Raw genomic sequence first — 27,980 nt, 5'->3', positions numbered from 1 at the left:
TTCATCCTTATCCAGACTGCTCAAGTTTCATCCTAAAATTAGCAATTTTTTTCCTGTTCCTGCTGGAAGTGGTTAAGAGTTTGGTCACTCCCACTGTACAATCTGGCTTCATGTTTTTAAAGGATACATGTGAAAAATCAAAACATAACCTCTCAAACCAGGCACCCAGAAACCATAACATATAAGGAGAACTGAGTAGCTATAGATCAAAATCTAAACTTTCTAAACTTTCTAAACAATCTAAACTTTCAAAATCCACTCCTCCTTAGTACCTACAAAATCAGATTGTTTCTGCAAGTCCAGTTTCTGTCCTCCTTTATTTAAAATCTTTGGTTCACAAGCCAAACTCTAGAGGGTATCCCAACCATCCCTCCTCCCTCCATCAACAGATGCTCACCCAGCAGTGGATCATGAACATACCTGTATTCTTCCTCCTCTTTGGAGTTCTTTTTGGGTTGGTATTTCTTTGAAAGATTCCTAAAATTCCAAAGAAACACATATAAAATTAAACATGACATTCCTTTAAATCAACTGGCTAATCTTTGCATGCCCACACACAGGGTGGGGCTTCCATTTTTATTTGACACCTTTTTTTTGACACCTAAAGAGGTGTTTATTTGACACCTTTTTAGAAGTAGGATGGCAATTAGGCTCTGATTGCCTTCTCACCTCAAAGACCACACTTGGGGCCCTGGAACAACAATAAAATAGGAGATGCTGAGCTCAAGAAGTTGAAAAATTCAGGTCATGAAGTCAATAGACTAAAACTCTTGGTTCTCCTGATGATGTCTCCTCCCCTTGACCTCAAGGAGAGAGCTTTTATGGGAAAAATCCTCCTTAGGCACAGACTTGCTTTACAAACTGCCCCCAGCAGAAGGTGCTGCTCCATATCCAAAGGGCAGCTGGCTCCTTAAAGTGGGATTTACTGCAGCAGAAGACAAATGGACCTGGTTTGAGCAGGATGCTTCCAGGGAAGAGAAAAATCTTGTGGGGAGATGCACTTAGATGCTGAATCATTTCCTGATTCTCAACTGGGAAAAACTTGAAATTTGATTATCTCTATTAGCACAGATGATTGCATCTCTCATTACCCTGCTTCAAACTCATTATTTAATTTTAAAATATTGATATGCTCTTTGGTATATATCTTAAATAAGAGATGTCAGCATTATGATGCACATTGCTCTTTAGCACAGCCCCAACACCACACAGATTTTAAACCAGAGAGCTGAGAAATCTTACTTAGCAACTGAAAGACTTTTCTTGGGGTCTGTTTTACACTTCTTACCCTTGCTCTACCTTTCCAGGATATTTCAGGGATTTAAGAACAACATACAAGTGGTGACTGAAGGAATTGTTATCCAAGGAATTACCAAGTTTCGTTGTGCCAAACTCTGGAGGACTCAGCACATACAGCTGAAAAAAAATCCAGATTTTCCAGAGGTGTAACCCACTCCCTGTTGCATGTTGGTTTTACTGCTGTGTGGGATAAAGCAGGGCCTCATCTCAAACTTTTTATTCCTTTTCTTCCCCTTAAGGAACTAAACAGCATCTGCCCAGAGTGGTAGCCAGAACCCTGGCAGAATTGCACAAACATGTGTTTCCCAAAATTTAAGTATCCCTACTGGAAAGCATCCAAATTACCATCTCCTTTCCAGCCTCTGCCTTCAAAAAAGAAAGGAAAAACCACAAGAAAAAACACACACAAAGAGAATATACTCAGAAAGGATTTTAAACACACACTCAAAATGCTCATGGCCCTGCATGGCCACACTGCCCAATTATTTCTGAGATACAGAGCTACCACCTTCTTGTCAACATTTAGGAGTTTAGAAATTATACAGAGCCAGGGGAAAAAAAAAATCCAGACAAAAAGAATCTGAAAGCATGTAAGAAGGCTTAGCATCTGGGTTAAACATTATTTTCTACGTACTTAATAAAAGACATAGTCTAGATATTTCATTCTTTCCAATTGCAACCCCTCTTTTTTTTAATCAAAAACATATTTAGGATTATAAAACAGGATAAAAAAAAAAAAATCCCAGAAGTGATACCAAATCCAGAAGTGATACTGAATGCAGAAAGACTCCATTCAAGTCTCAGGCATCTCAGTGTCAGAACCAGAACAGAACATCCCAGGTTCAAGCTCCTGAAGCAATGACACCTTCAGGGAATTAACATGTAAGAACAAAGCTCAGCAGTAAAATAGCAATTTTGGAAAGATTCTGTGCCAGCCTCAGCACCTGTCTGCAATTCCCCATCCTATTTGCTTTTCACACTGCATCTTTGGGTTTTCCTGCCTTTCCAGCTTGTTTCTCTGCACCTTAATTTCACTTTTTGACATTTTGCTTTCATCCCTCCAAGGGGTTCCTGATTCCCATCCTGTCCCTGATATCTGAAGCATTTTTCTTTCTCAATCCATCTTCCTCTAGTCCAGATCTCCATCCCTCCAGGCAAGGCTGCTGATTTGCTTTTGGATGCTCAGGGGGTGTGTGCTGGGGGGGAAATAGTGACCTGGGGACAAGGAACACAAAACCCCCACTTCAGCCAGGATGGCAACAGCCCAAGGAAGCTGAAAATAAAACACAGGAACCAGCAACCACTCTACCCCAGTTTCAGCACCTCTTCCTTGCCCAGTTAAAGGACTCAATAATGTAAAGCAATTAAGAAAAGAATCATGGAAATGAAAATGAATCAATGAATCAATGAAAATGAAAAGAATAATGAAAATGAATCAATGAAAATGAAAAGAATCAAGGCAAATCTGAACTGAACTCTCAGACAAGGACTGACTGTAAAAACAGGCACCATGTGACACTGGGGAGTTTCTGCTGCAGATAAATCTGATGCATCCTCCAAGTTTAACACTTCTAAACCAAAAACACTGGAGGTTTACTTTTGAAATTGTACAGAGGAAGGAAAGAAATATTTTTAAATAGAAGCCAATTAAACTTAGATGACAAGGCTGAGATGTAGATACTTGCTGGGGAGCCCACAGACCAAGCACAAAAACCAGAAGTTCAGCAGCTTTACTTATACTATAAATAAAACTGAGTTAAATTTACAGGACTACCTTTTTTTAACTTGTCTCTTAGTATTATGTCTGAATGTTATGACATTCAGTGATATGCTGCAGCCCTCCTGTATCAGATGGATGTGACACAGGAAAGGTTTGCACCAGGTTTGAGGACACTTATTAAAAGCAGATGCAAGATTTATTTTTTTTAATATCCAGTACTGTTTTATCTCAACACTTGGCAAGCCCACGTTTTGGGGTTTCCTTTTATACTTCTTAGATGAGTCCAAACAGCACTGTGTATAAAAGCTCCTCAGGGATGAATTTGTCCTCAAATCATAGCCATGGATGGGCAGGAATCAAAATCCAGAGACAAGGAACAAAGTTATCATTTGTTTTGGAAGTCTAGGGATGACTAAGAAACTAAACTCAAGACTTCAGAGTTTCTAGATAGTCACAGGTAAAAACTCCCATTTTGCTTAAGCATTTTGTTTGGGTGTGGGTTTTTTTGTTTTTTTTTTTCATAATTACCCTCTTCACACCTGAAATTTATCATCCAAAAAATGGAGCCCAGTGTGTGACTCTTCCCAAGAGAATCCTGCTCACACAGATACTCTGCTGGGGTTTCCCCAGTCCACTCATCCTCTCTTCCAACTCACTGGGCCTCTATAATTCCATCTATTCTCATCTCCATAGCAGATGAGCAATTTCTTCCTTCACAAGTCATTTCCTATTTCCTGCTTGTCTCTAGCAGAAACCTAGGGGAATCCTTGTGGCATTCCCCTGAGAAAACCACACCAGCATCAAGACAGGGCTTTCTGAACCCCCAGCTCCCCATAAGTAACACCTCATTGTGCTTTCCCATTTTAACACAAGGATCAAAAAATCCTGGGTGATTTTTTTCCTATAAAACAGATGCTGAGCTCCAGATAGAAACAGCTCCATCACAACTCAAATCTCCATTTTTCTGTATAAATACACAGAAGATGGATGGAGTTCTAGCATGGATTATAGGACTGAAAAAGGGCATGGAATTACTGGAGGGGATAGGAATTATTAGTCCTCTACTCCCTTCCCAAACCAGCTCCTGCTTCACACCCCGGACACTAAGTTGTGTCACCAATATTGCATGGTGACTTTGCAGGAATGTCCCTTCTAACCTCAGACCATGTCATTTTTTTCTATTTCATTGTGTAAGGGGTCTTAGCACCCCTTCCCTTGTCCCTTTCCCATTTGCACTGGATCTGACCTCAAGGATCCATCTGCTGGGTCACTCCCCTCCCCCCTTTTCCCTGCAGCCTGATGGTTGACTCAGACATAAAGAATATCCACAGCTGAATTATTGGAAATAATAACTCCCTGAGATAAATTCACAGCATCTCCATTCTGTTCAGGAAACACACCACAAGGAGAGTGGCAAGGTCACCTGGGAGTCTGGATTGCCAGGAAGCTGAAGAGGAGCCAGCAGTGTGCCCAGGTGGCCAAGAAGGCCAATGGCATCCTGGGCTGGCTCAGGAACAGCGTGGCCAGCAGGTCCAGGGAAGGGATTCTGCCCCTGTGCTCAGCCCTGGGGAGGCCACAGCTTGAGTCCTGTGTCCAGTTCTGGGCCCCTCAGCTCAGGAAGGAGATTGAGGTGCTGGAGCAGGTCCAAAGGAGGCAACTGGGCTGGGGAAGGGATCCAGCACAGATCCTATGAGGAGAGGCTGAGGGAGCTGGGGGTGTTGAGGCTGGAGAAGAGGAGGCTCAGGGGAGACCTCATCACTCTCTCCAACTCCCTGAAAGGAGGTTGGAGCCAGGGGGGGGTTGGGCTCTTTTCCCAGGCAACTCTCAGCAAGACAAGAGGGCACAAGAGGTCTCAAGTTGTGCCAGGGGAGGTTTAGGTTGGACATTAGAAAGAATTTCTTTCTGGAGAGGGTGCTCAGCCATTGGAATGGGCTGCCCAGGGAAGGGGTGGATTCTCCATCCCTGGAGATATTTCAAAAGAGCCTGGATGTGGCACTCAGTGCCATGGGCTGGGAACCACGGGGGGAGTGGAGCAAGGGTTGGACTTGATGAGCTCTGAGGTCCCTTCCAACCCAGCCCATTCTGTGATTCTATGATCACAGAAATCTCAGAATGCAAATCTCAGGCCAACTACAGAGATGAAATTTCCAAAGGCTGAGACTGACTTTCTGACCTGCTGTTCCTCCAGCAGGCATTGAGAAAAAAGCCTCATGAAAAGAAACCCTACACTTAGCCTGAAAACAAATGATCATTGCTCTGCTGATTTCTGAAATCCTTGCAGCATTTATGCACAGCAGCCCTAATTCCAGGGAAAACATTCCAAAGCTGTCCTCAAAAGTCTGAGCCATTCATCCTGGGTAAATCGTGACTAAGTCTGCTCCTCAGTCACCTAAATAACCTCTCTTTTTGCAAAGCATATGATTTTTAGCAGAGGTAATAAAGCAGTATCTTAAATCAACTTGAGCTTTCCCTTCTCTAAATTAAAGATATTCCCTATAAGCCATTATTATAAAGCAAACAAACACTTGAACCAGTAAACTCCCAGCTGATGACAGGCTCTGAGCAGGTTCAGAATTTTGCATTTCTGACTTACCTAAGTTGTTTTGCATAGCTGAGTTCAATCTCTGTTCTTTCTTTTACAAACTTGATGTATTTTTCCAGTACATCAATACCCCACTGCGTGTGTTTTTCTAAGTTGTCAAACTGGTCCTGTAATAAAGAAAGAAATAAATAAATAAATTTAAAATAGTTTCATCTCATTGAACGCAGAGATAACTAAAAATAATTTCTGAAGTGCATATCACCACAAAGTAAGTGTTAGGAATATTTGCCATGACCACAGTTAGGTATTTTGGTAGTGACACAGGTTTTTGATGGAAATGTCTTTTAAGATGAGCCCAATTCAGTAACATTCATCATTCCTCATTTCTGAATAAATTTTATTGAAGAAATCCTGGCAATTCTACTAAATACAACCTCCTCAAATAAAAACAATTAGGCAAAAGATTAGAAATAGATACTCTTGCCAGCATTTACTTTATTGGGAAGAATTAAGAGAAGTTCCATAAATACAAGGTCTACTCCTTAATTACTTTTTTTTATTTAATTACTTTCAGTCAAAAAACAGATTTATACTCCAGCTGTCAGTGTTATGAATGGAAAATCCCATTTAGAACAGCTAACAATCTTTTTACAGACCAGAACTTCCCCTATGGACTGTTTTGTTCTAAACCAGACCACAGGCTGCCATATGATGCCACAAAAAATGACATTAACTACCCTGACACCAAGTTTTTGTGTCCACCTCCATTTCTATACAGATGCTACTTTGTTCTTCAACTTGTGGTGCCCTCAAAAACAGCCACACATGTTTTCCATAAAATCTCCTTCAATCAGGAACATTCCACAAGTCAGTTTGGGATTTGCAAATGCCAAAAGAAATTAAGCAACTCGAAATCCAAATTAATTAGACAAGCCAGCTTATTACTATATGCAGATTTAACCTAAGATTGCCTTATTTTTTTTTTATTTGCTTACTTCAACAGCCCTTAAATGCCACAATCATCCATTCCACACAGCATTTCAGAACTTAATATTTCTGCAAGGCTTGAAAAATATTTTTAAACTGAGCTGCACTGACTACTTATCCTCAGTTTACAAAGAGTAAACAAGGTCTTTATTATCAGCCCAACTTATTTGCCATCAAGTCCCATTATGGTTCACATGGAAAATAGATAATAATTTTGTACTTCTGCAGTACAAAGGGCAGATTTACAACATTTTCAAAGAAAAATCCTACCCAGCCCTAGATTTGGGTCAGATGCTTCAGTGCCACAAATAAAGCTTCTGACACAAGTGATGCTTCTTGCTTTCTGCCAAAGATCTGATCTTGTGACTTGCAGCTTGCAGAGCTATCATCTCATTTTATCAAAGCAATACAAGCCCACTTCCTCAGATGCACAGAGCAGAAAAATAATAGAAAACTACTACAAAGGCTTCACTATGAATATGTTGCTTTTAAGCAAATCCCACTTTCTGCTCTGCAGCCTCTGTGGCTCTCAAAGCAAAATCAGCATCAGGAGAGATTCCCCCCAGCACTGAACAAAACAGACACATCCACAGAAGCTGCTAATTGCTAATAAGCTCATTTTAACTGTATTTTTAATAGGAGAAAAAGAAAACCATCTCAGAGGAGGACATTTGCAAAACCTGAGCAAAAAATCAAGTTTAAACACCAAGTAATATGCATGGAAGAGGACACACAGGGCCTGCATGGCTGCATATTTGCTCTGCTTTAGCATAAGGTCCTATTTTAAACCAATTCTGCCAAACCAGAGTAGGTTTCAGTTTAAATCATGTCAGCATTAGTCAATTAAGGAGGCACAGGGGGGAGAACAGCAAAAGGGCAATAGGATAAAGTTACAAAAATAGAGAACTTCTACGCCTTGTGCTCCGGGAACTAAGAAAAAGTGGTTTAGAGCAGCTGGGATGAAAAAGATAAATATATATATTTGAACTACACAGACTACAAGACTGACTTCCAGCCATACAAATCATCCTTAAACCAGTCTAACATCTTTTACTCAAAAGAATGTATCTGTGCTGCAGAAAGGGAAGACTTGCTGGAAGCAAATGCAAATTTGCACACAGTCAAATCCTTATTTCAGACAATTTTCCAGCCAAGGAGGATACAAAGACCCCAAAGGTAACAGCACAGAGGGCTCAGGTGGGGAAGGAACGTGGGGTTCAGACACACAACCCCTCCATCTCTCAGATTAACACTGGTGTCAGGCAAGCAGAGCAAACATGACCTTTTTAAGGTTTCTGATAAAGAGGTTTTATAGCCATCCCACACCCTCCTCTGCCACAATTTACATTATTTAACATAAACACATGAATTTCAAATAAATACCCCAGGAGGCAGCCCATTCCTCACAAGTTCACACACACTCCCAACTTGCAGAAATCTCAGCAAGGGAAATCCACTCCCTAATCCCTGGTAAGGAAATTAAAGCACCCTTATTAGCTACCCTGTACTAGTAGCAAGAAACCAACTTAGCATCCTCCTGCCATGCCATCCAAAGAGGAAAAGTCATGTTTTCCAACCAGAATGGATTTCCAGGAGATCCTTTTGAGAGAACTCAAGATGCTGCCTGCACAGAAAGGTAAAGCAGGGTCACCTTGGAAAAGCAGCCTTGGTGCTGGCTTCTCCAGCCCTCTGCCATGACTCCATTCTCTGAGCCCCACTTGGATCAGAGCATGAACAACCTGGAAACAGCTCCAGGGAGCTGCCTCCCTCTGATCTGCTGTCCCAGAGGATGGATTTGTTGGGATTGTTTCAGTGGCCTCATGATGTCAAGTTTGGCAAAAGCAAACTCCAGGGTGGGCAAAGATGAAGTCACCACGGGGCAGCTGTGTGATGGGCCAGCAGAAGATGCTCACTTTATAATTATTAATATATTTTTATAATAATATAATATTTATAATTTATGATAATATTTATAAAATGATCAGAGACTCCTGCCCTGCACAGATCTGTAACCAGAAGAACCTCACCCAGCTAAAACACAGACAATGACCTCTGCTACCAAGACTCAAAGCAAGGTGAAATTTGGCTTTCTGCAAACTCTGCTAAAGAGTTTCTGCCTTCTCCAGGCCCAGAACAGTTTTGGCTCAAAAGCTACTGGACTAAGCAGCAAACACCCCATGACAAGTGTCCTACTACAGGGTCATGTATCCCATTATCAGTTTCTCCTTTCTGTGTTCCTTAAGGATGAAAACAGTCAAACTGGCAACACCACCACTTGCTGAGCATGATATTCCAAAATAAAAGGCAGCACAGTCACAGGGAAAAAACCCAAATTCATCTTCCTTGTTTCATCATCACCTTTCATTTATGGAAGCCCCCAGCTGGAAGTTGGCTCAGGAACCTCCACAAGCTGCTTGTTCAGCTTTTCATTTCCATGGACATCTTCTCCTTTGTCTTTGCAGTCTCCTCACCCTCACTCAGTTAGGGGTAACAGGAGAAAAGAAGAAATACCACAAGGCTTTAGAATTGTTCAAGAAAAGTAAGAAAATTTGACAAGATGCATGGGGCAGTGAGAATGCTCCCATGGTGAAGGGGGGAATAAAAGGTCACTTTGCACCTATTTTCTCTGAAAAATGCCAAAATCTTTTCAAGCAGTTTTCACTGCTTTTCTCTGCCACAGAGACTGAGTTACAAATAAGACCATTCTTAAGCAAAATCCTGTACTGACAATCACTTGGGTATCTCAGGAGGCTCTCACCACAGTCCTTACACTTTTGTTTATGTCCTCTGCCCTTCCAACCTACCAAAACTCCTGTTCCCTCACTGCCAAGCCCCCATTACTCACTGACTGTGTTACCAACAGCTTAATAAAAAGAAAGGACATCTGATCATCAAGATGTGCACATAATTAAACTACTCAGAGCCAGAACTTCTTCCTCTCCATTAGATTCCACCACCAACTCCAACCCTGTGCCAGTACAAACACTTCTTGATGTCCCCAAGTGATGGAAGAGTTGGACCACACCAGCAGAGCCACCTGCCTGCACGTGGGTGGCAAAGCAGAACCTCAAACTGCTGGAAAAAAACAGCATCTTCATGTCCCTTCAGAGCTTAACACGTTCTGGAACATGCACACAAAAACCTAAAAGCTCAGGAGAGAAATGGAGACCATGAACTTGAAGGAGAATCCGACAGCCAAGTACCTGGAATGCTTCAAAAGTTTTCTCCCTAAGGCAAAGTGTGTTTCTGACTTCATTTCTGGTTCCATTAATTCTCTCCTGCTCTTCTCATCACTGCCCAAAGAACTCCACATTCTTTCTGAACCTCAGCTCAGTGACAAGGCTGAAAATGGGAATAGTGCTGCCTATTTGCTCTCATTTTGACTGCTACTTTGGCTCTCAAATCCTCACTTCTTAACTCTTCTCCTGAACTCCCATTCCCCAGCAATGCAAAGTATTCTGGAAAGAAGAAAGTTAAGTCTTCCTAAAAAAGAAAAAGCTTTCCTTCCCATTTCTAACCCACGGAGTACAACCAGTTATTGAGCAATAAAGAAAGTGTTATTCATGTGGTCTTCAGAGAGCAGCTCAGTGAACTATTTCTTCCTCTTTCAGGAGTGTTTTCATCTACTGTGAAACAATTCAACCTCATATTTGGTCAGATCCAATGCTGGATGGGATCTTCATTTGCTACCAAGGGCCTTCAGCATTATTATCCAGATATATATTAATAATTTCAAAGGGGGTGTCCCCTAACTCTTGAGTTAGGGCCTCAGGCTCTCTGCACTACAAACACCCTGAAATCACTTTGCTCCCTAAATCTGGGTTTCAAGTGGGAACAAAAGATTAGAGTCCAGGAGACTTTCCCAATTAATTCTGCAATTTTTATCAGACTTGCTCAGACTTGACTTAGGTGACAGTGTTCACCATAAATAACTGAATAAACTGACAGACTTTCTGCTGCTTTCACAGGTCATGGTGCTAAATTAAGAAGAATGCTAATACAGGGACAAGTAGTAAAGAAAGAATATGCTGCAAATTCAGGAACTAATAACAGAACAACAAAGCCTTTCTATTTCTACTCTGGCAAGACAATAAAATGCCTGTTTTTCTTAAACATTAAACATATTTGAAGACTTTCTACTGCCTTGTTCTCCAGGGAGTTCAATCCTATTTCCTCCCAAAATGAATTGTTTATTCACTGTTCTAAAAACATAAGCAGGAATCAGGGAATTAAATGCTAATTTTCACCTCTGGTTCATACCTTCTCTCACATCTCCCTCTTGAAACATTTTCACCCATTTCCACAGGCAAACAGGAATTTGAGTGAAGATGAATAACACATTACACTGTTGAAATTCTAAATTCCTTTTTTAGATACCATGGTTTAAACAGCTTCATATTATAAATATAATTAACAAGCTGATGAGACCTTCACTGGCTCAGTTAAGTCCCGTATGGCACCACAGTGCTAGGAGAACAGAATTCAGATCACAGATCCTCAGAGACCTATAATAAAGCTCTATGCAAATCCAACAGTCTGCAGGCAAATTAATAATGAAAAGAAACTGCAGAAAGTACAGACTACAACTGCAAGAGCCTTCCAGAAAAGAGAGATGAGCAGAAAATACAAAAGCAGCTCAGCATCTGTTGACTCAACCACTGCTGAAGAGAGAATTTCCCCCCCAAATTGGGCAGCACCACTCAGTGAAATCCCCAGCTCATGGTAACTAAACAAACATCCAGGTTTATCCATCCTAAGTAGGTTAAGTATAAAACAGAGCAGGGAACACCAACCTTTTGTTTCCTGCAGCACAGACAAGGAGGACTGGGAAGACTGTGGGGATCCTGATGGGGCAGGGAGACCATCTCTGGGTGACGTTCAGAGGATGCTGTGGTGGCTTTGTTGGGTTTTTACACAACTGCACTGCCACCCCCTATCCAGTTCTAGTGCACAAAAGATTTCTGATCACGTGCATTTCTCATGCAGATCTCCCATTCATCTTGCTCAATGTTTGATTTTGTTTTAACCTTTAAGTACTAAACAAATTCTTCCAGACCTTTCACCTTCAGCCCAAGCTGCACAATTGCCCCCAAAAGCCCACCACCATCTTCATCCCCTAAACCCATTTTCCATCAAGCCCCAAAGGTTTTTAACTGTTCTTTTATCTCTTCTGATTCATCTCAGAACCTGATCTAGTTAGGAGAAAATAGAAACAAAAATTAGGAGTCTGCTGACTCACCAGGCAACAGAGTGCACCTCAAACCTGGGGAGGAAAAAACCCCAGAAATCAAGAGTGGAAACAGCCTACATTTAATGTTGAATTATCTTTCATGTTGCCAGATAAACTTGCCTCTAAATGTCCTACTTATCCCACTGAACATTATGAATTAAGCACTTACTGGTCTATTATTTCAGCCTTGAACTTCAGCACTTTGCTGAAGCTGGAGAGCAAAGTTCTAACAGTTATACCAGTTTTAATTTGGATTTAAAATAATAATGCCCCAGCATAATAGCAAGGCCCTTTGCACAGCAAAGGGCAGCAAGAGGGATTAATCCTCTTAATTACTCCTAAACCCAACCACACTCAACCCCACCCAGCAAACCACAGTCAGGAGTGACCCCTCCTGCTAATGAAGCAGCAGTGCTGGCTCACAGATAAGTTTCGGCCATACCCTAAACCCTTCCTTGATGGAAACCTGCCTGAAGTCAAGCATGAAAACACTTTGCAAAACAGCCACTGGAGGATATGGTGCAGAGGCCAGGACCTGGAGAGCCCAAACCAATGGTGGAGCCATCCAGGCCAGTTGTGGGAGTACAACCAGCTCAACAGGGTTGATGGGGAACAAAGGAAAATTGCAACACCCAAGAAAAAGACCCACCTAGAGTCAAGCTGCATAGGTCAGTCCTCCAGCCACTAACTAAAACCCTGAGCTTGTCTTTCTGCTTGTGGAGGTTGTAACCTGGTTGTAGAGAAGGGGATGCACAACACCAAAACCCTAAAAGCAGCAGAGGTTACACAGAGCACGGCCATGACCTGCAAAGCCAACCCGGGAGCTCTGAGAGGAGGGAAGGAAGGAAAAGGAAGCACCAGGTCAGAAACAGGACACCTCATCCTGCCTGGCAGGGCACTGGTGACCCACTTTAACACCTATTATGGAAGCCTGGCAAAGCCTGGCACCAGGGGTGATGGGAGGACACTCCCCTGGGTGAGTCCAACCAGAGTCATCCACTGCCAAGATGTTCTCTCTCACACACACTCACACACACACACACACACTCCCCAGGCCTAAAACTCTGTCTGCTGACAATCCAAACCCTTCACTGAAACTGCTCCTTCCTGCAGCAGCCTCTGAGTCACTGCTGCCTGGCCAGGGGTGGAAGAAGAGAGGAGCTCCAGGAGGAGCAGATGCTTCCGAGAGAAACTTTCTGCTCTTTGCTCCAGGGGCATCAAACCTTCCTCACCACAGCCCAAACCTATAGGAGCTCAAACACAGACTCCAAACTTTCCACCCTCTGTTATGCTGGTGTCAAACCAAACCTCCAAACCCCCCTTAGCCTGGTGGATCTTGCAAAGGATGTGGTAAAGCAGAACTTGTGGTCCCCTCTATAGCAACAGAGAGAGGAGCAGTGCTAAGACAGCAGCCAGGAAGGAAGGTGAGAGAGATGTGCCATCCAGAGAGGATGTGGTCACTGGGGCTGCAGCAGCTGCAAAAAGATGCTGTGAGATATAAGACAAGAGGAATGATTAATTCTGGGGAGTGGAAAAGCAAAAGGATGTGAACAGCTGAGCTGGTGAGCAAGAGGTGATCAACAGAAACAGCAAATGAATCCCAAGGAGAGCTTAGGGACAACCGGAAGGCAAAAAGCTAGAGGTAAAGCTGCCTTTCTTGGAACATGGGAGATCTTTCTGTGAAATTACCTGACCTACAAGGCAGCTGAGATAACATAAATCCATCTAGCACACAGCATTACATAGGTGCCATTTCATTTTTTTCTAACAATTACCTGAAAAGGCCATAAAGAGGTGATGGAGACTCGACACAACCCATCTGTTATTAACAGGGGGAGACACTTCTACAAAAGTTGTGCTGCATCTTTTGAAAGAGGAAATGTGCACCTTAAAGTTGTCCAAATTTCCTGCTCTTGAAAAATTAATACTCTAATCTTTAACTAAGGAAAGGGTAAGGCTCAAAAAACGCTGCTTGCAGTGTCCAAGGCTGCATCTCAGAGATGGCCATGCTACAGCAACTCGTTTCTTTCAAAGAAGTTTATACATTTTGAGGTTTGAGGCACTACATGACTTTGCCACAATGAAAACCATCTGGCATGAGCAGACCATTCAGAAACAAACACTTTTTCTCAAGCATACAATTCTGCTTATAAAACACATTAAAAAAAAAAACCCCAGAATGGGATCGAGTTCTGTTTCAAAATACATTCTAATGTGCAAATTACAACCCATGATATAAGAAAGCTCTTAAAGAGCAAGATAGTAAGAAAGAAACCTCAACTAACACCACAAGTAAGGTCAGAAAAACCAAATATTTTTATTGAAGAGCTGAGTAGACTTCCAACATTTCTCTGCACACGTTCAGTTATTTAAACTCCAGACAAACATTTGCTGCTTCTCCTTTTGGCAACCCAAGTAAAATTCAACTGACTTCAGTGGACCTTAAAATCCAGACTCCTTAGCTAGGCAAAAGCTAAGCAAAGGCTCATAACTCCTAAAATCATCTGGGACCCAGAGAGATGATGCATCTCTCCCATTAGCATTAATTACACCCACAAAACTCATTAAAAAAAAAAAAAAAATCAAACAAAATAAAGCAATGGTAACCTCTTCTCTCTGCTCCTCCTGGGGGAACAGAATGGGACAAGGATTTAGGGTTTGCTGACAGTATCCAGAGCTGCAGCCTGCAAGGATCCAGAGGGATTCACTCTTCTGTTGTGTTTCTAAACAAGAGCTTTGAAAAAGAGCAGATTCTGGTGGCTGCTGCTGGGCTGGGATCAGTCAGGGGCTGCAGCACAACTCCCCATCCAAGCTGCCTCCCCCAAGGAATTGCAGCATGGTAACACAATGCTAAATATATGTTGTTGTTGTTGGTCCAGGCAGATTTTTCAGTTGTCAGTGTTGCAACCTCTCACTGTTCCCCAGCACCAGCTCACTTCCCTGATTTAACACACACCCAATTTTTTTTTTTTTTTTTTTTTTTTTTTTTTTTTTTTTTTTTTTTTTTTTTTGGAAATAATTCGAACAAACGTAATTTTAGGGCTCATTCTGAGTAAAGCTTCTGGTGCCTGGCTCTGTCTTTGGATTAATCATTGATTTATTTTTTTTTTTTTTTTTTTTTTTGCCATTCTGCAAAGCTCTCCCTTAATAATAGCAGCTGTTAAAACAAAGATCCACGAGATCTCTTGCCCACACAGTTTCCCCTTTGGGCAGCTGTGTACTAATTATTAAAAATGAACCAAGAGAGTGTTCCTGCTCCTTGCTTGGATAACTCCAGCAGAAAAACAAACAAGCCTGCTGAGCCATTTTCAAAGAAGACACACACAGAGACAGAAAAAGCAATTCCACCCTCTTATCCCAACCAGTACTGAGTTACAATGGTAGAACCTTACCCACAAGATCAATTTTTCAAACTGCAAGAACAAATTTTGGGGAAACTACCTTTTTGAACAAAAAACTTCTTCATAAAAAAAAACTTCTTCATAAATCAATGTCATGCTGGACACATCCCACTGAATATCCAAGCTCTTCCATGTAGCCTCAAAGTGCACAATTTTGACATGAATTCCAAACTTCTCAAATATGATGCTACTCTACCTCCTAAATTTCACTCCCATTTTCAGGAGTCCTTGGAGGGAGTAACATTTGGGTGATTTTTTTTTTGTTTTCTTATTTTGTTTAGGTTTTTTTAGGGGTTAATTTTATTATTTCTACATAATCACTTTTAAACAAGCATCAGTCACATGGTTAAACTTTACAAATAATCCCTGAGCTCCATCTAAACGTTGTCCTTTTGCTAAAAAGTTTTAGCAGTTTTCCCTGATCTTCTCAATGGGAATATTCTCAATATTCCTCTGGTTCTGAAGCACTCTGAGAAGTGACAGCAGGCACGGTGTCCTCCTGGGATGTTTTCTGAAGATGCCTGGAAAAGGAAAATGCTGTAAAAGTCCCTGTAATTCTATTTGGCTGGAAGCTGTCTCCTGGAATCATTGATGCAAGGGCAACACCTATGGCCAAAAAAAAAAAAAATCACCCCAAAGCTCCTCCCTAAAGCTCAAATGAAAAGTGAGAATCTGTAAACTGCTTACTCCTTCCTCTTTTCCAAATTACATGGAAGTAACAGCAGAAAAAGGCTGAAGTATTCCCTTGCAGATGAGGCTCAAAAAGCACTTGATAGCTTAAATACCACAACATCACAAATACAGCCCTAGATTTTTCAAGGGCCACTTCACACTGAGGACTAAATCAGATTATTCTCTGCCCTAAGTATTGGTATCTGCCGTTGCATTCCATTTTTAACCCAGAAATTAGATTTGCTGCTTCTGCTCTGATCAAAGATAAAGTTACGCTCCCCAGCCAGGAGACTTCTAGGAGAGAGAAAAAATTCAGGAAACCCAATGAAACTGTAATTCTGAGCATTTCAAATGGCTGCAAACAGCTATAAATTCAACTGAAATTTTAAACACAAAACTGGCCAGTTCAAAATTCCTTAAACTCTGTTCAAAGAGCACTCCATAATTCAGTATTATCCACTCTGGAGTGAAGCAACACTGGGGAAAAAAAAAATTAATTCTTAAACTAGGTCAGAAATATAAAATAAGCAAAGAGCTAAAGAAAAGCTGCAAGTATTCCTTAAATCCATCTATTTGGGTTTGTCACAGTTTTTTTTTTATTACAGTAAGACCCAGCTATGAAAATGGCAACCCAGACATTCAGCTAAGACCCTGTCAAATATTCCCCTATTACCTTTCTCAGCTTTTGGGTTGAAAAATGCTTCAGAGAAGGCTCTGACCCCTGCTGCATTCACACACCCTGCACTGCACTTGGAAAAATCAGAACATCTCTTGATTTTAACAACACTGTTTCTGACTGATCCTCCTTGCATAAAACATTGACACTGGATCTTGCCATCTCCCTTTTTGCTTTGTAAAAGACAAGATCACTTGTATGGCCCCAGAATTTAAGGCTACACTAAAGAAAGTAATAAACCAAGTAAGAAATAAAGTAATAAAACCAAAACTAATGTGGGAGCTGTACCACTGATGTCTTGGTAGGGATCAGAACCATCCAACTGTGCAAAAAAACATTTATTGCTATCAATAAAAAAGGATTCTCTGATTGCTTGAGTTTCTTTTCCTTTGGAGGGAGGGAATATACACTCATTTTCACAAGCTCAGCTCTATTCTATTTCTATAAAGAGTATCCTCAGGTAACAGGAGGATTAATTCCCGTTAATTACAGTGTGAACTTGTGTTAAATCAAAAGTTTCAATCTGAGGAAAAGTAATTGTGTTTCCCTTCACCAAATAATCAGTGTCTAAAGCCTCTCTGGAGCTCCTCTGGGTCTCCTCCCAACAGAAATCTCCCTCAGTTCTCAGTAATAAGATCGCAGCAAAAAGAAATGAATTCATCCAAGTAGGTGGAACAAAGAAGGGGAAATACTGTGCAAAATGCTGACCCACCAAAAGCACACAATGCATTTCTTCAGTAGTGACAACGAATAATTTAATCCGAGGCAAATTACCAAACAAACACCAATTAAATCAGCTGCTGGAATACAAGGGAAAGTTCTCCCACGCACGTTTCAGGTTTGCGGAGCCGGAGCAGCTCCCAGGCAGCCAAGCACAACGTTCCCTGGATTGGGATGGATCCATCCCAGCCACTCACTCCAGGGTATTTCAGATTCTCCACAGGACATGAGAAAATTCAAATACAACCATCTGAAGAAGTAAATTTGAGTCCCTAAAACCAAGATGAACGTGGATACCGAGCATCGCTGAGCTTCATAATATGGGAAGAAATCAGCGATTCCCACCCCACAGACCTTGCATCCCTGGAACATCCTGAACTGGAACTCTGGAGCACAATTAACTCCACCTTCCATCAAATTCAAGTGCCCAAACACCTGGTCAGGGAGGATTTGAAGCAATCTGTAGCAGCAGCAAAGCTCCCCCAGCTCTAACAGCAGCCCCGTTGTGCTCAGTGCTGCCTGCCCAGGGAACAGATCCCGAAGAGGGTCCAGATCCCAAAGAAACCAGAGAGCAGAGGGAGCCAGGGACGTGTGGCTTGCTGGCTGTCCCACAAAGATGCTTCAGGGAAGCCACACTCTGAGTCCTGCTGCACAGAGCTGAGGTTGAGTGTCCTAACCAAGGCAACCTAAAATTACAGTTTCTAGAAAGTAGGGCATCTCCTGACAGTACAAATCCAGCCTGGCTTCCTCCAAAGTCTCTGGCCTCTCAGAGTCCAGCAGTCAGAACATTTTATGGAAATAAATCAACAATTGCATTCCTTTTTGACCAGTACAACTTGGAAACCCAAGCAGCAGGAATAAATAATGTTTCAGCATCCTAAGCAAGAACAGCAGCACCCTTTGATCCTCGGAGGAAGGATTGCTGTCCTCAGCAAGGATATTCTGCTCAGAAGCTGGCCAGGCAAGTCCACCTGAGGAAAAACAGTAATTCAGTTTTCTTGTGGCAACAATCTCATGTCCCTGGGTTCCAAAAAACCCGTGAGTCATTTCTAATACACCCTGGAAGAGTGATGATGGTACCATGAGCTAAATTTCAAGCCTTCACCATGCTCGAATAAGCATGCACTGTCACCACCCTAATGGGAATTAACATCAGGAAAGTCTTTTTCCATCAATCTAGATTTTAAAAGACAGTCAAGTGGAAAATCACAACCCAATTTAAAACAGGCTTTACTGGAGCTAAGATTAAAAGCCACACAGATGTCACACCAGTCTGACCATTTTCTTCAAACCATCCCAGCTTCCAGTCCAACATATTTCCCTAAGCCCAGTATCAGTGAAACAAAGGGAAGTACAAAGTGTTTGGGGTTTGGCTTGTTTTTCTAATTCCACTCCTAAAATCTTGGCCTTCTATTCACCCATCACTACTGAACAGTCAATCAGCACCAGTTCATGACCTTAGAAGTCGTGCTGCAGCAGGGAATTAAATTCTGCTTCACCCATTGAGGCAGGTTTCCTATTTAGGTTCCATTTCTGAATAAAAGCATCCCTTCTAAGCCCTTAAAAAGACTTCTCAAGTCTGATACTTTTTATAGTTTTAAAGATCCGTTCATATCTTTCTCCTCCAGGAACTGTCAGACAAAATCCTGTTGGGGGATTGGGGTGGTTTAGTACACAAAGGGAAAAGGAGAAATTATTTAGTGTCCTATCAGTTCCACTCTGACATTTAAATACCAGCTTCCCAACTTCAGATGGAAGGAAAATACACATGGAAAAATCTGATTGCACACAATCTCATCAAAACCACTTTATGGCACTTTACCTAACTGTAAAAGCACATACCAAACATGCAATAAATATATCCATTGGCATCCACATAAAAGCAGTAGCAGGAGCCTCGGATAGTAATGAGCAATCCAGTAAAACCCAGAGCACACTAAAACTCCAAGATAATTAATACAGCCAGGAAAAGATTGTTCCCAAATTGCAAAGCCCAGAATGCACAACGTTTTTCCAAGACAGATCTTGAAATTCTTTAGAAAGCTGGGAAGGCTACGGCAAGCAGACAAGAATTTTAAACTCCCTTTTAAGGAGTTTAGAACCAACAAAGCTCCTGGTATTTTAGTGCCATTGCAGGCTCTTGTAACACTGCAGGCATTTAGAAATTCTAGCAAATTACCATGCTGCACCAGCTCATTTGGTGAACAATCTCATTCACATCTTAAGCTGCTTGTCCTGGGGTCTGAATGTGTTGGCAGGCTGAAAAAAAAAAAAAAAAAAAAAAAAAATCCGAGGTGCCAAAGATATTTTCTGAAAGGGTGCTACAGTTTTTCAAGAGGAAAGCTGCTTGCTGGACTTTGGCTCCATGGCTGGGACAGCAATAAAAAGAATTCTGTCTTGGAGACAAACAAACCCAAGAGCACTACACCAGAGAGATGGGGATGTTATTGGGAAAGGAGCAACACAAACCGTGGCTCAGTGTTATTCAGCTCTTTGTAAGAGAATTCATGGAGAGCTGCTGGTCAAGTTCTGAGCCCATCTTATAGCACGGCATATTTTACAGGAATATTTCTTAATTAATTGCATTATTAAGACTATATCACAGGCAACTGGGCTATGAGGAGGGCACATGTGCATTTTCGTGATTAAAACTACAGGGCTGCATGGTGCTGATTTCTACTCCTCTCATGTTCTTGGGAGATCAAGGAGAAGAATCCCACAAAAAAAAAAATAAAGAGGGAATGCTCACATTAAGGTGTGCTCCTTGTGTTTTCCTATCACAGCAATAATAAAACCTGGAGTTTTATTACTGGATTATTTTATTAAGGGGATGGCAAGCACAGCACTGCTCTTTTCTACCATCCTGCTCTCTTCCCACAAGAGTGGGAGGAAATCTAACAAATGCTCACTTCATTCCCAGAAAGTCATGGATTCCTCAACTCTACACTATTTGGGACTAAAAGTGCCCACAAATTCTGTGCAAATTCACTTCTCCATGCCAAAGAAGCAGCTGATGATGTAGCCAGATCACTTGCAAACCACTCAGGAGTAAACTGGCATCTTGCAAGAGAACCAAAAATTTGGGTCAGCTGGTAGCTCCACTGTTCCAGCAGCAGAAAAAGACACCAAGTGAAGTCCAGAATAATATGGCAGTCACCTGAGCTCACTCCTTCCAGAAGCAAGAGGAAAAATTATATCCCACTTTCAGGATTACTTCTGCAGCCTTGCTTCACCTGCAGGTCCTGCCTGCAGAGCCCAGAACCCTGGAAACATCCAAAGGTGCCACGGCCAAGAAAAAGTCATTTTCTTCATCAAAATGAAGCCATTTCCTACATTATTTTGGAGGAAGGCCATGTAGGGCATCTCACCATTACATCCTTAAGGAGTAAGTAATTAATTCCTTGTATGAAAAGAAAACACACACATTCCACCCTCTCTTTAGTGAGGATGTGAATATCAGCCACACACACAGCTTCCAAAGACCAGGAGGGATTTCAGCAGATGCCATTAAATATTGATGTTACTGTATATTATTTTATTGCATGACTCTTTATTCAAAGGGAATTAATTAGAACATTGGAATAATAATTCTTTGCAAGGTAGCTCTCAGATATAGATTTTTTTTTTATAGCAATCAGTGAACATTCAGTCGAGTACAGAGAATCTATTTTAGGTATCAGGCCACTATAATGATTTTCAATGTATGATGACAGAATAAAATTGATACCCTCTCTATTACTTTTTCAATTTCTCCCCAGAGTACAGTAACTACTCAGTACTTTACAATTTCACAACACCTAAGGACTTTCAGAACAAAGGTGGGTGCAAGAAAAATCCTTTTTTCCCCAGACCAGACATGAGATGGGAGAGTTCTGAGAGAAGATTTCCATGTCCATCCTTCCCATCCTGAGCATCTTTTATTTTTCTGACACAATTTGGGGCCATAAGGCCTGGACTGCACAATGCCAGCCAAGGACAGCAGGGGTGGGATCTTCAGCAACAAATGGGAGTCACTCCAGGTTGATAAAATAAAAGCAAATTGAGAAGTGGGATTTCTGGAACAGGAAAATGCTTTAAGCAATGCCCTGACTAAAGCAGCAGACATTTAAGTACAAGGCTTGACATCCTGGAAATTACCCAGAGAGACACTCCTCAAAATTTGGGCTAAATGGACTTGTAACTTTTTATTACTGGAATTAGGCAATATCAGAGCATTTAGCTTGAAAGTAGAATGCATTAAAGGCAAAGCTTTTTGTGCAAGAGTTGTTGTCCTGGGATCCTACAGAGCAAAAGTAACCTTCAAAAACTTCTCACCTCAAAACAACTTTTTTTTTTTTTTTTTTTTTTTTTTTAAATTTTTTTTGTCTTGCCATGACAATAAAACACCAACTTTGTTTTTATTTTAATTTTTTCAGTCTTGCCATGACATTAAAACACCAACTTCCTACCAGCAAACTTCCTTCCTTCTAGTGTTTTGGAGCCCTAAAATCAGGGATCTGCAAGACACCTCCTTTCATTAAACAGAGCATTCAAACCAGCAAGGACCAGGCTGCACTTCAGTGATATTTTTTGAGACTTATGTTGCTCATTCTAAAGCACATGCTGATAACAGGAATGCAAGAGAGATACAAAAAAAGACTAAAAAAAAGAAACTACTTAAAGAAAGGCAAGTAGAAGGGCAGCAGAGGGACAAAACTGGTGCTGCTGCAGAACACCAGAAAAGAGACAATTTAACAGAGATCAAGATTAAAGTGCAAGCCATCAGCATATACCATAGAAAAGTTTTTAAGTGAGGATATTAGAGACACAAATGTTTTTTACAACAACAAAAAAAAAAAGCCTGAAGCAGACCCAAGGTTCCAAACACTTCCCCTGCCATGCAGACACTGATGCAGTGACAGATGTGCAGGGAGCAGAGTCAGCATTATTAAATTGGGCACCATGATCTGAATGTCTTATTAACCTCAAAAAAACCCAAAAAAACCTAAAGATCCATAATGCAGAGAGACACAACAGGTGCATGAACAAAAAGCCCAGGGCATCAGCTCTTACCTGCACTGACTTTATTAAAATCACTCACATATGGAAGGGGTGAAGGTGTTTTATAAAATGTGATTTAATTAAACAAAGGTACAAAACACAAGCACTTTCTAAACTAACAGATGCTCTAATAAAAGACAAACAGGCCAAGCAACACTCTGTGCAAGTGCTTTGCAAGATGTATCTTCAGGACTTCCCATTAGAAGTGATAGGAGTGGAAAAATAAAAAGGAATCTCATGAGTTTATCCTCCCTCTAAAATTAGAAGGCTGAAATGTAAGTAAAAATAATACATTTCACTACAGAGAAAATCCCCAGAAGTATAAGGACTTGTAATGGTCACCTGTGTAATTCCTATTCCATTGTACTTTGCTGTGCAAGCTGAGGAAAAATCCCAGTGTTTATCAACAATAAAGCAAGTATTTCAAAACACAGATATGCCATTAACACACATCATCCCATTTATGGATCAGTAATTAGCATTATCTGGGGACACAAAGATAAAAAAATACTCCTTGTTTTATTTTCTTTTTAATGTGAATCCAAAATATAGGATTGGTATCATCTTCCAAAGCTAAACTTGGATATAGTTCCTTGGTGAACTGAACTGCCTGGACTCTTCCAAGGTGTTTCACTAAATTTCACTAAATTTAGAAAGGAAATTCACTAAATAAAAGCAGAGATCATCTCCAAAATGAACAAGTCACTGTCATGAGCATCCAGCAGCAGCATCACAAGGAATGCTGAGCAGTCAGAGGCTCTGCAGGGCTGGAAAAGAGAGCTCAGAGCTTCCTGAACTTTTGGGAGAAGCTGAAGGGTGATGCTGCAGCAATTCCATGGGACTGCTGGCACCAAGGATCCCCAAAGCTTCTGGTGAACTTGGAGCCTCTGACCTCAATATCCAGCTACTCCTTCTGACAGGCTCCTTGGCAATCTCTATCAACCCTAAAAAGATTTTTATGGCAAGTAGCTGCCAGCTTGCCTCCTCTTCCCCTTTTCCTTGAATCCTTACTTCACCCATCGCACTGGTGCAGCTTTATCTGGTGGATTAAAGATCAAACAACAGAAGAAATGCCTTGGTCTGAAGAACAAACAGGAACCTCCAATCCAACCTCTGACTTGGATGGATCAGGAGCTGCTCCTGATCTCCTCACAGCAAGTGGAGCTCCTGGGCACAGCTCCCTGGACATCCCATGACTCCAAGTGTTTTATGAGCCAGGGACAGAGCATTTGCTTGATGAGCAGTGGAATCATCTAAAAAATATGAAAGAGGATATTGACTCTAACCTACTGGCTGCTTTATCTGCCAAGCAGGGAAAAAAACAAGCTTGGCCTCTGAGGAGACTGATGGAGAGGAGGAAAGAGGAAAACAAAAGCATCCTTACCCATGTACACAGAGGGGGACAGAAAAATAAGGAATCTCTGACAATTTGCAAAAAAAAAACAACCCTCCCCCAGCAAGGACAAGGTCATTTGCTGCTCTGCAGCTGTTATAATAACAATACCTTTCACTTAAAATAGATTTGGAAAGCTGGTCCAAAGGTTGACTGGGAACTGCTCCTCTTTCCAGCCAAGAAAGGGAAAGTAAAGAGCTTATTTTTTAAAAACCCTCAAGTTTAAACCCATCTCCCCATATAATGGAGAGTTAAAACAAACTGGTGATCCATGAACCAGCAGGACAAGGGAAATTTGTTATGGTGGAGCAGTTGGACAGAGTTATCCCTGGAGTCAGAGGTCTTTAAGGTGCCAGTTTCCACTGGGGACACATTCAGTACCTCTTCAGACATCATTTTAGCTTTTATGAAGTCCTCAGACCTTCTTTATGTATTTATTCTCTTATGGGAAGGATCTAAGCATTCTCTAAAAGGAAAATTACTGGGTACTGGTGCAGACTGAGGTGGAAAGAAAGTGGCTCAGAACTAAGACTGAAGAAATGTCACCTGGTTTACTGCCCTCCCCCCCTTTTTTTTTTTTTTTTTGAGAACTCCTGTACATGAACAACTTTCCTAATGATCAGTAAGCACATCCATCAAGGTTACTAACACAGAGTTCACTCTTGTTTGGAAGCACTCAAGATACAGACTCAAGTTCAGTCATATTTCACCCTTCAAGCTAATGAAAGGATTTTCTGAAAAGCTGGATGACATTTCCATCCTTGAGAAATTCATGCACAAGGACAGGTGCTGGAAATGCACACAAGAAAACAATTCTAAATTGTAAATTCTGAAATTTTGCAAAATTAGGACATACTACAACATCCACAGGATCCAACACTAGTGACTACTGTTAAAAAATGGTTTATTTCCTGCCTTCAAGATGCTTAATTCTACTCATTTAATATTTGTGCTGGTTATTTTGGGGACAGCTATGGAACACATCCACAAACAAGTTCTAAATGCAATGCCATGAATAGAACCATATAGTTCATGCCTTTTTTCTCTTCTTCCCTAAGAGAATCTGTGTATTAAGCAATTCACCACCCACTCACAAAAATGTATCCCACTCTTCTTTTTAACAGTGAATTCTGCCTGTGGCTTTTAGCTTTCAGTTTGAGATTCATCTGCTGATTATTTTCAAATTTCTCCTTATCCAAGAAAGCCTCTTGAAGTGCATTATGGCTTACACATCAGGCCCAGACTGTTTAATTTAGCCCTAATACCTTGAGGAAGCTTTGGGATGGATTGGTGCTCTTCTGATTAAGGAATCCAACTCCCCCCTGCTGGGAGGCTTGGATCAAAGCCTCAATCCCAGAGGGAACTCAGCTTCCCAGACACTTCCAAACCCTCCATCTACATCACGAAGCAGCAAGCACTTGATCCTTACCTCCCAATTATAAACTGAATTTCCACTCTTCTGACACTTTTTTGTGAGTTCATCTCTTCTGCCAATATTATTTTTTTTTTTGTTCCCAAGGATGAACCCACCAGCAAACCACAAGGATGCCAAGACCAGATCCAAGTCAATCCACATGTCCCATACATCACATGCATGAAAACACACAAATAGAGAAGAAAATGTCCTCAGACCTTTGTGTGAGTGGAGTACTTTGTCACCTAACCATGAACTCCTTCAATTCAGCTGCTAATAACCAAGTGAAATATTTCTATTTGTCTTGTTTAGCTCAGCAAAGGCTTTTGTGGGCTGGAAGAGTTCAACACACTCCCACAAACATTAAATGCTGGCACTATGACATCTGAGCTTTCTATTCAAGCATCAAAACCTGTGCAGCTCTCAGGCTCCAAAGATTCCTGGCTTAGGTGCCTGTGTCTCACAATAACACATTTCTTGCAAAAATTGTCTTCTTGGCACAATCCCAACTTCCCATTTCAAGAGTGATCCACGTCAGTCATCCTGAACCTCTGGAAAAGGAGCTACCAATAATCTGATCCCCAATAAAAGCAGAAGGATGATGCAGACAAGAAGCAGCAGAGCAAAAACCACAATGCAGAAAGGAAAAGCTGCCCACAATTATCCAGAAGAGGAGGTGCAGAGGTGCTCACACCTCATATTGTGCTTTACCAGGAAGGGATCCACACTCCCACCATTCCAGGTTTGTTTCCTGGGCATCTCAGAAGCCTGCAAGCAGCCACAGAAAGGGTATTTTCTCTCTAAATAGAGTTGGAACCTAGCTATCCCCCCCCTCCCCATGCCAAAAATAAGGTTGTAAATCCCCAGGGCACTGATTTAAATAGGAACAGAGTCACCCAGGTCATGTGCTAGACATTCTCATTACCTAAAGGATAGGGCTGGAGCATTTGCTCAGCTTATAATTTGGGTTTTTAATTTTTGGTTTGCAGGTAGAGCAAGCACCAATAATCTGAGTGCCTGGATGGCTGGGGAATTTCTGAAGCTCCTGGAAAAACAGATAAACTGCAGAGGGGGTTTGCACACCCAAACCTGAAGATTTGCAGCAGTTTTTCAGCTTTTATGTGTTAAGTTACCAACATAAGCCAAAAAAGCATCTTCTGTGAAACACCAATGCTTCACAGCTCCAGAGAGCTTTAAGGAAATAAAAGGCACATAAAAATAAAACCCTTCTCTCTCACCCTTTATTTTTATGCTTTTCCAGTGACAACACATAAGTATCTCAGACTGTTATACTTGGGAGAGAGACAGGATATATAAATATTTTTTTTTCACCTAGCACTCTATCACAGCCCTCCCAGTTCATCCCCAGCCAGTTTTTGTTTTACTACAGCAAAACCTTAGTTACACATTCTTAATGAATGCCACTCCTTCAAGACCCACATTTGACAGATCAACAGCCCTCAAGAGAGCAAGAAATCTTTCCCTCCCTCCTTTAGCTTTTGAGAAAACACTTCCATTCACTCACTGCTGCATGCCAATCATTTTTGCCCTTTGTAAACAGAAGATAAATGTGTTAAAGCATTTATCTCTACAGAAGAGGAAGCATTATGCAGAGTGAAAAATATTAGCTACATGCATTTTAAACCCTTTTGCTCAAAGCTTTCTGCACAGAATGAGGGGATAAAACTCAGCAGTGCACAGAGTTCTAGATAAAACTCTAATTTGGGGCTGTGGTCAAATATTCTTCCACACCAAATCAAGATGTAAAACACCATCACACAAATCAATGGACATATATTCAAACCAGTAAGCCAACTCTTTAAATATTCCATGGAATATTTTAAAAAAATACCTAAAAACCCTAAAACCAGCAATGCTACAAAGCCAAGCCTACAAAGGAGGACTGCTCAGTCCCTTCACTATTTTTCTGGTTTATTTATTACCTAATATTAATATTTTGCCCTCTGTTTCTTCCTTGCCCTTGTGCATCCACCACACTTTCTCCTGATCCCATCAAACTCTTGACTTGTCATTCCTGATGCACTCATCCCACTGAACATCCAGCAACTCCCAATCCCACCTGTCCTACCCAGACTCCAGTCTGCTTTCCACACTTGCTCCTTATCCAACCAGCTCCCCTCTCACTGCTTCTTTGCCTTTTTTATTTAAACCCCTCCTCCTGAGCTCCTTTCTGCTTTTCCTTACCTAGTTAGCCCCAGTTCTCTGATCTTCTAGGGGTTTAATACCAGAAATGCCAATTCAAATTGTCTCTCCTCAAGCCCTCCCCAATACTCCTGGAATTCCCACCCACACAGCTCCAAGTTTCTGTAACTGGACCACAGACTGGGCTCTGCATCTCCCCCATCACATTTGCTCTCCTGACCCAGGCAGCTTCCTCTCTGACCCCAGCATCTCTTCCCTCTCTTCTCACCTTTAGGAGAATCCACCAAGAGAAGGACCAGTCCATCAACCACCCCCCCTTTGATACCAAGCAGCATAAATGGGATCAGATGGGGTGCCTGGGTGCCTTTCATCCTCTTCCCCTCCCAGCTCCAGTGCACTTTTTCCCAAAGCACTGATCCACATCCCTCAACGAAGCCCAGACCCCTCCAAAGGAGCCTGAGAGCCACAGAGGCTGCCAGACTTCACCTTGGCTTTTCCAGGACATGGAAAACCTGGCTGAGCTCTTCCAAGGAACGTTCAATTATTCTGTGGGTGACTGCATCCCACAAAAAAACCTCCAAGGCTGAAACCTCCTCAAGCCCACACCAGAACTTCTGAAGATTCCAGCACTAAAATCTTCCCTGTGTACTTGCAAAGCACTGTTTTCCTCAAGTCTGACAAGTTGGCCTAATTTGGACTGATTTTCTCAAGAACAGCAGAAGG

General features: G+C 41.6%; 1 protein-coding gene across 25 annotated transcripts in view; it reads right to left on the bottom strand.

Annotated features, from left to right (window-relative positions):
* Positions 1-27,980, bottom strand: part of FNBP1 (formin binding protein 1) — a 95,281-nt gene that overhangs the window by 59,258 nt on the left and 8,043 nt on the right. For 23 of the 25 annotated variants that reach the window (XM_071765880.1, XM_071765881.1, XM_071765884.1 and 20 more), the window contains exons 1-3: positions 11,342-11,428; positions 5,613-5,728; positions 421-477 (exon numbers count right to left, since the gene is read on the bottom strand). In XM_071765880.1, coding sequence (XP_071621981.1) covers positions 421-477; positions 5,613-5,728; positions 11,342-11,413 — 245 coding nt within the window. In that variant the 5' untranslated portion in view covers positions 11,414-11,428. Of the gene's footprint in view, positions 1-420; positions 478-5,612; positions 5,729-11,341; positions 11,429-27,980 lie in introns of those variants that run through there. The other 2 variants (XM_071765903.1, XM_071765883.1) reach the window with 1 other exon arrangement.

This window comes from Heliangelus exortis, chromosome 22 (genome assembly GCF_036169615.1).
Source record: "Heliangelus exortis chromosome 22, bHelExo1.hap1, whole genome shotgun sequence".
Lineage (NCBI taxonomy): Eukaryota > Metazoa > Chordata > Aves > Apodiformes > Trochilidae > Heliangelus > Heliangelus exortis.
Note: the sequence above shows the minus strand (reverse complement) of the source record. Positions and strands in the feature narration are given on the sequence as shown.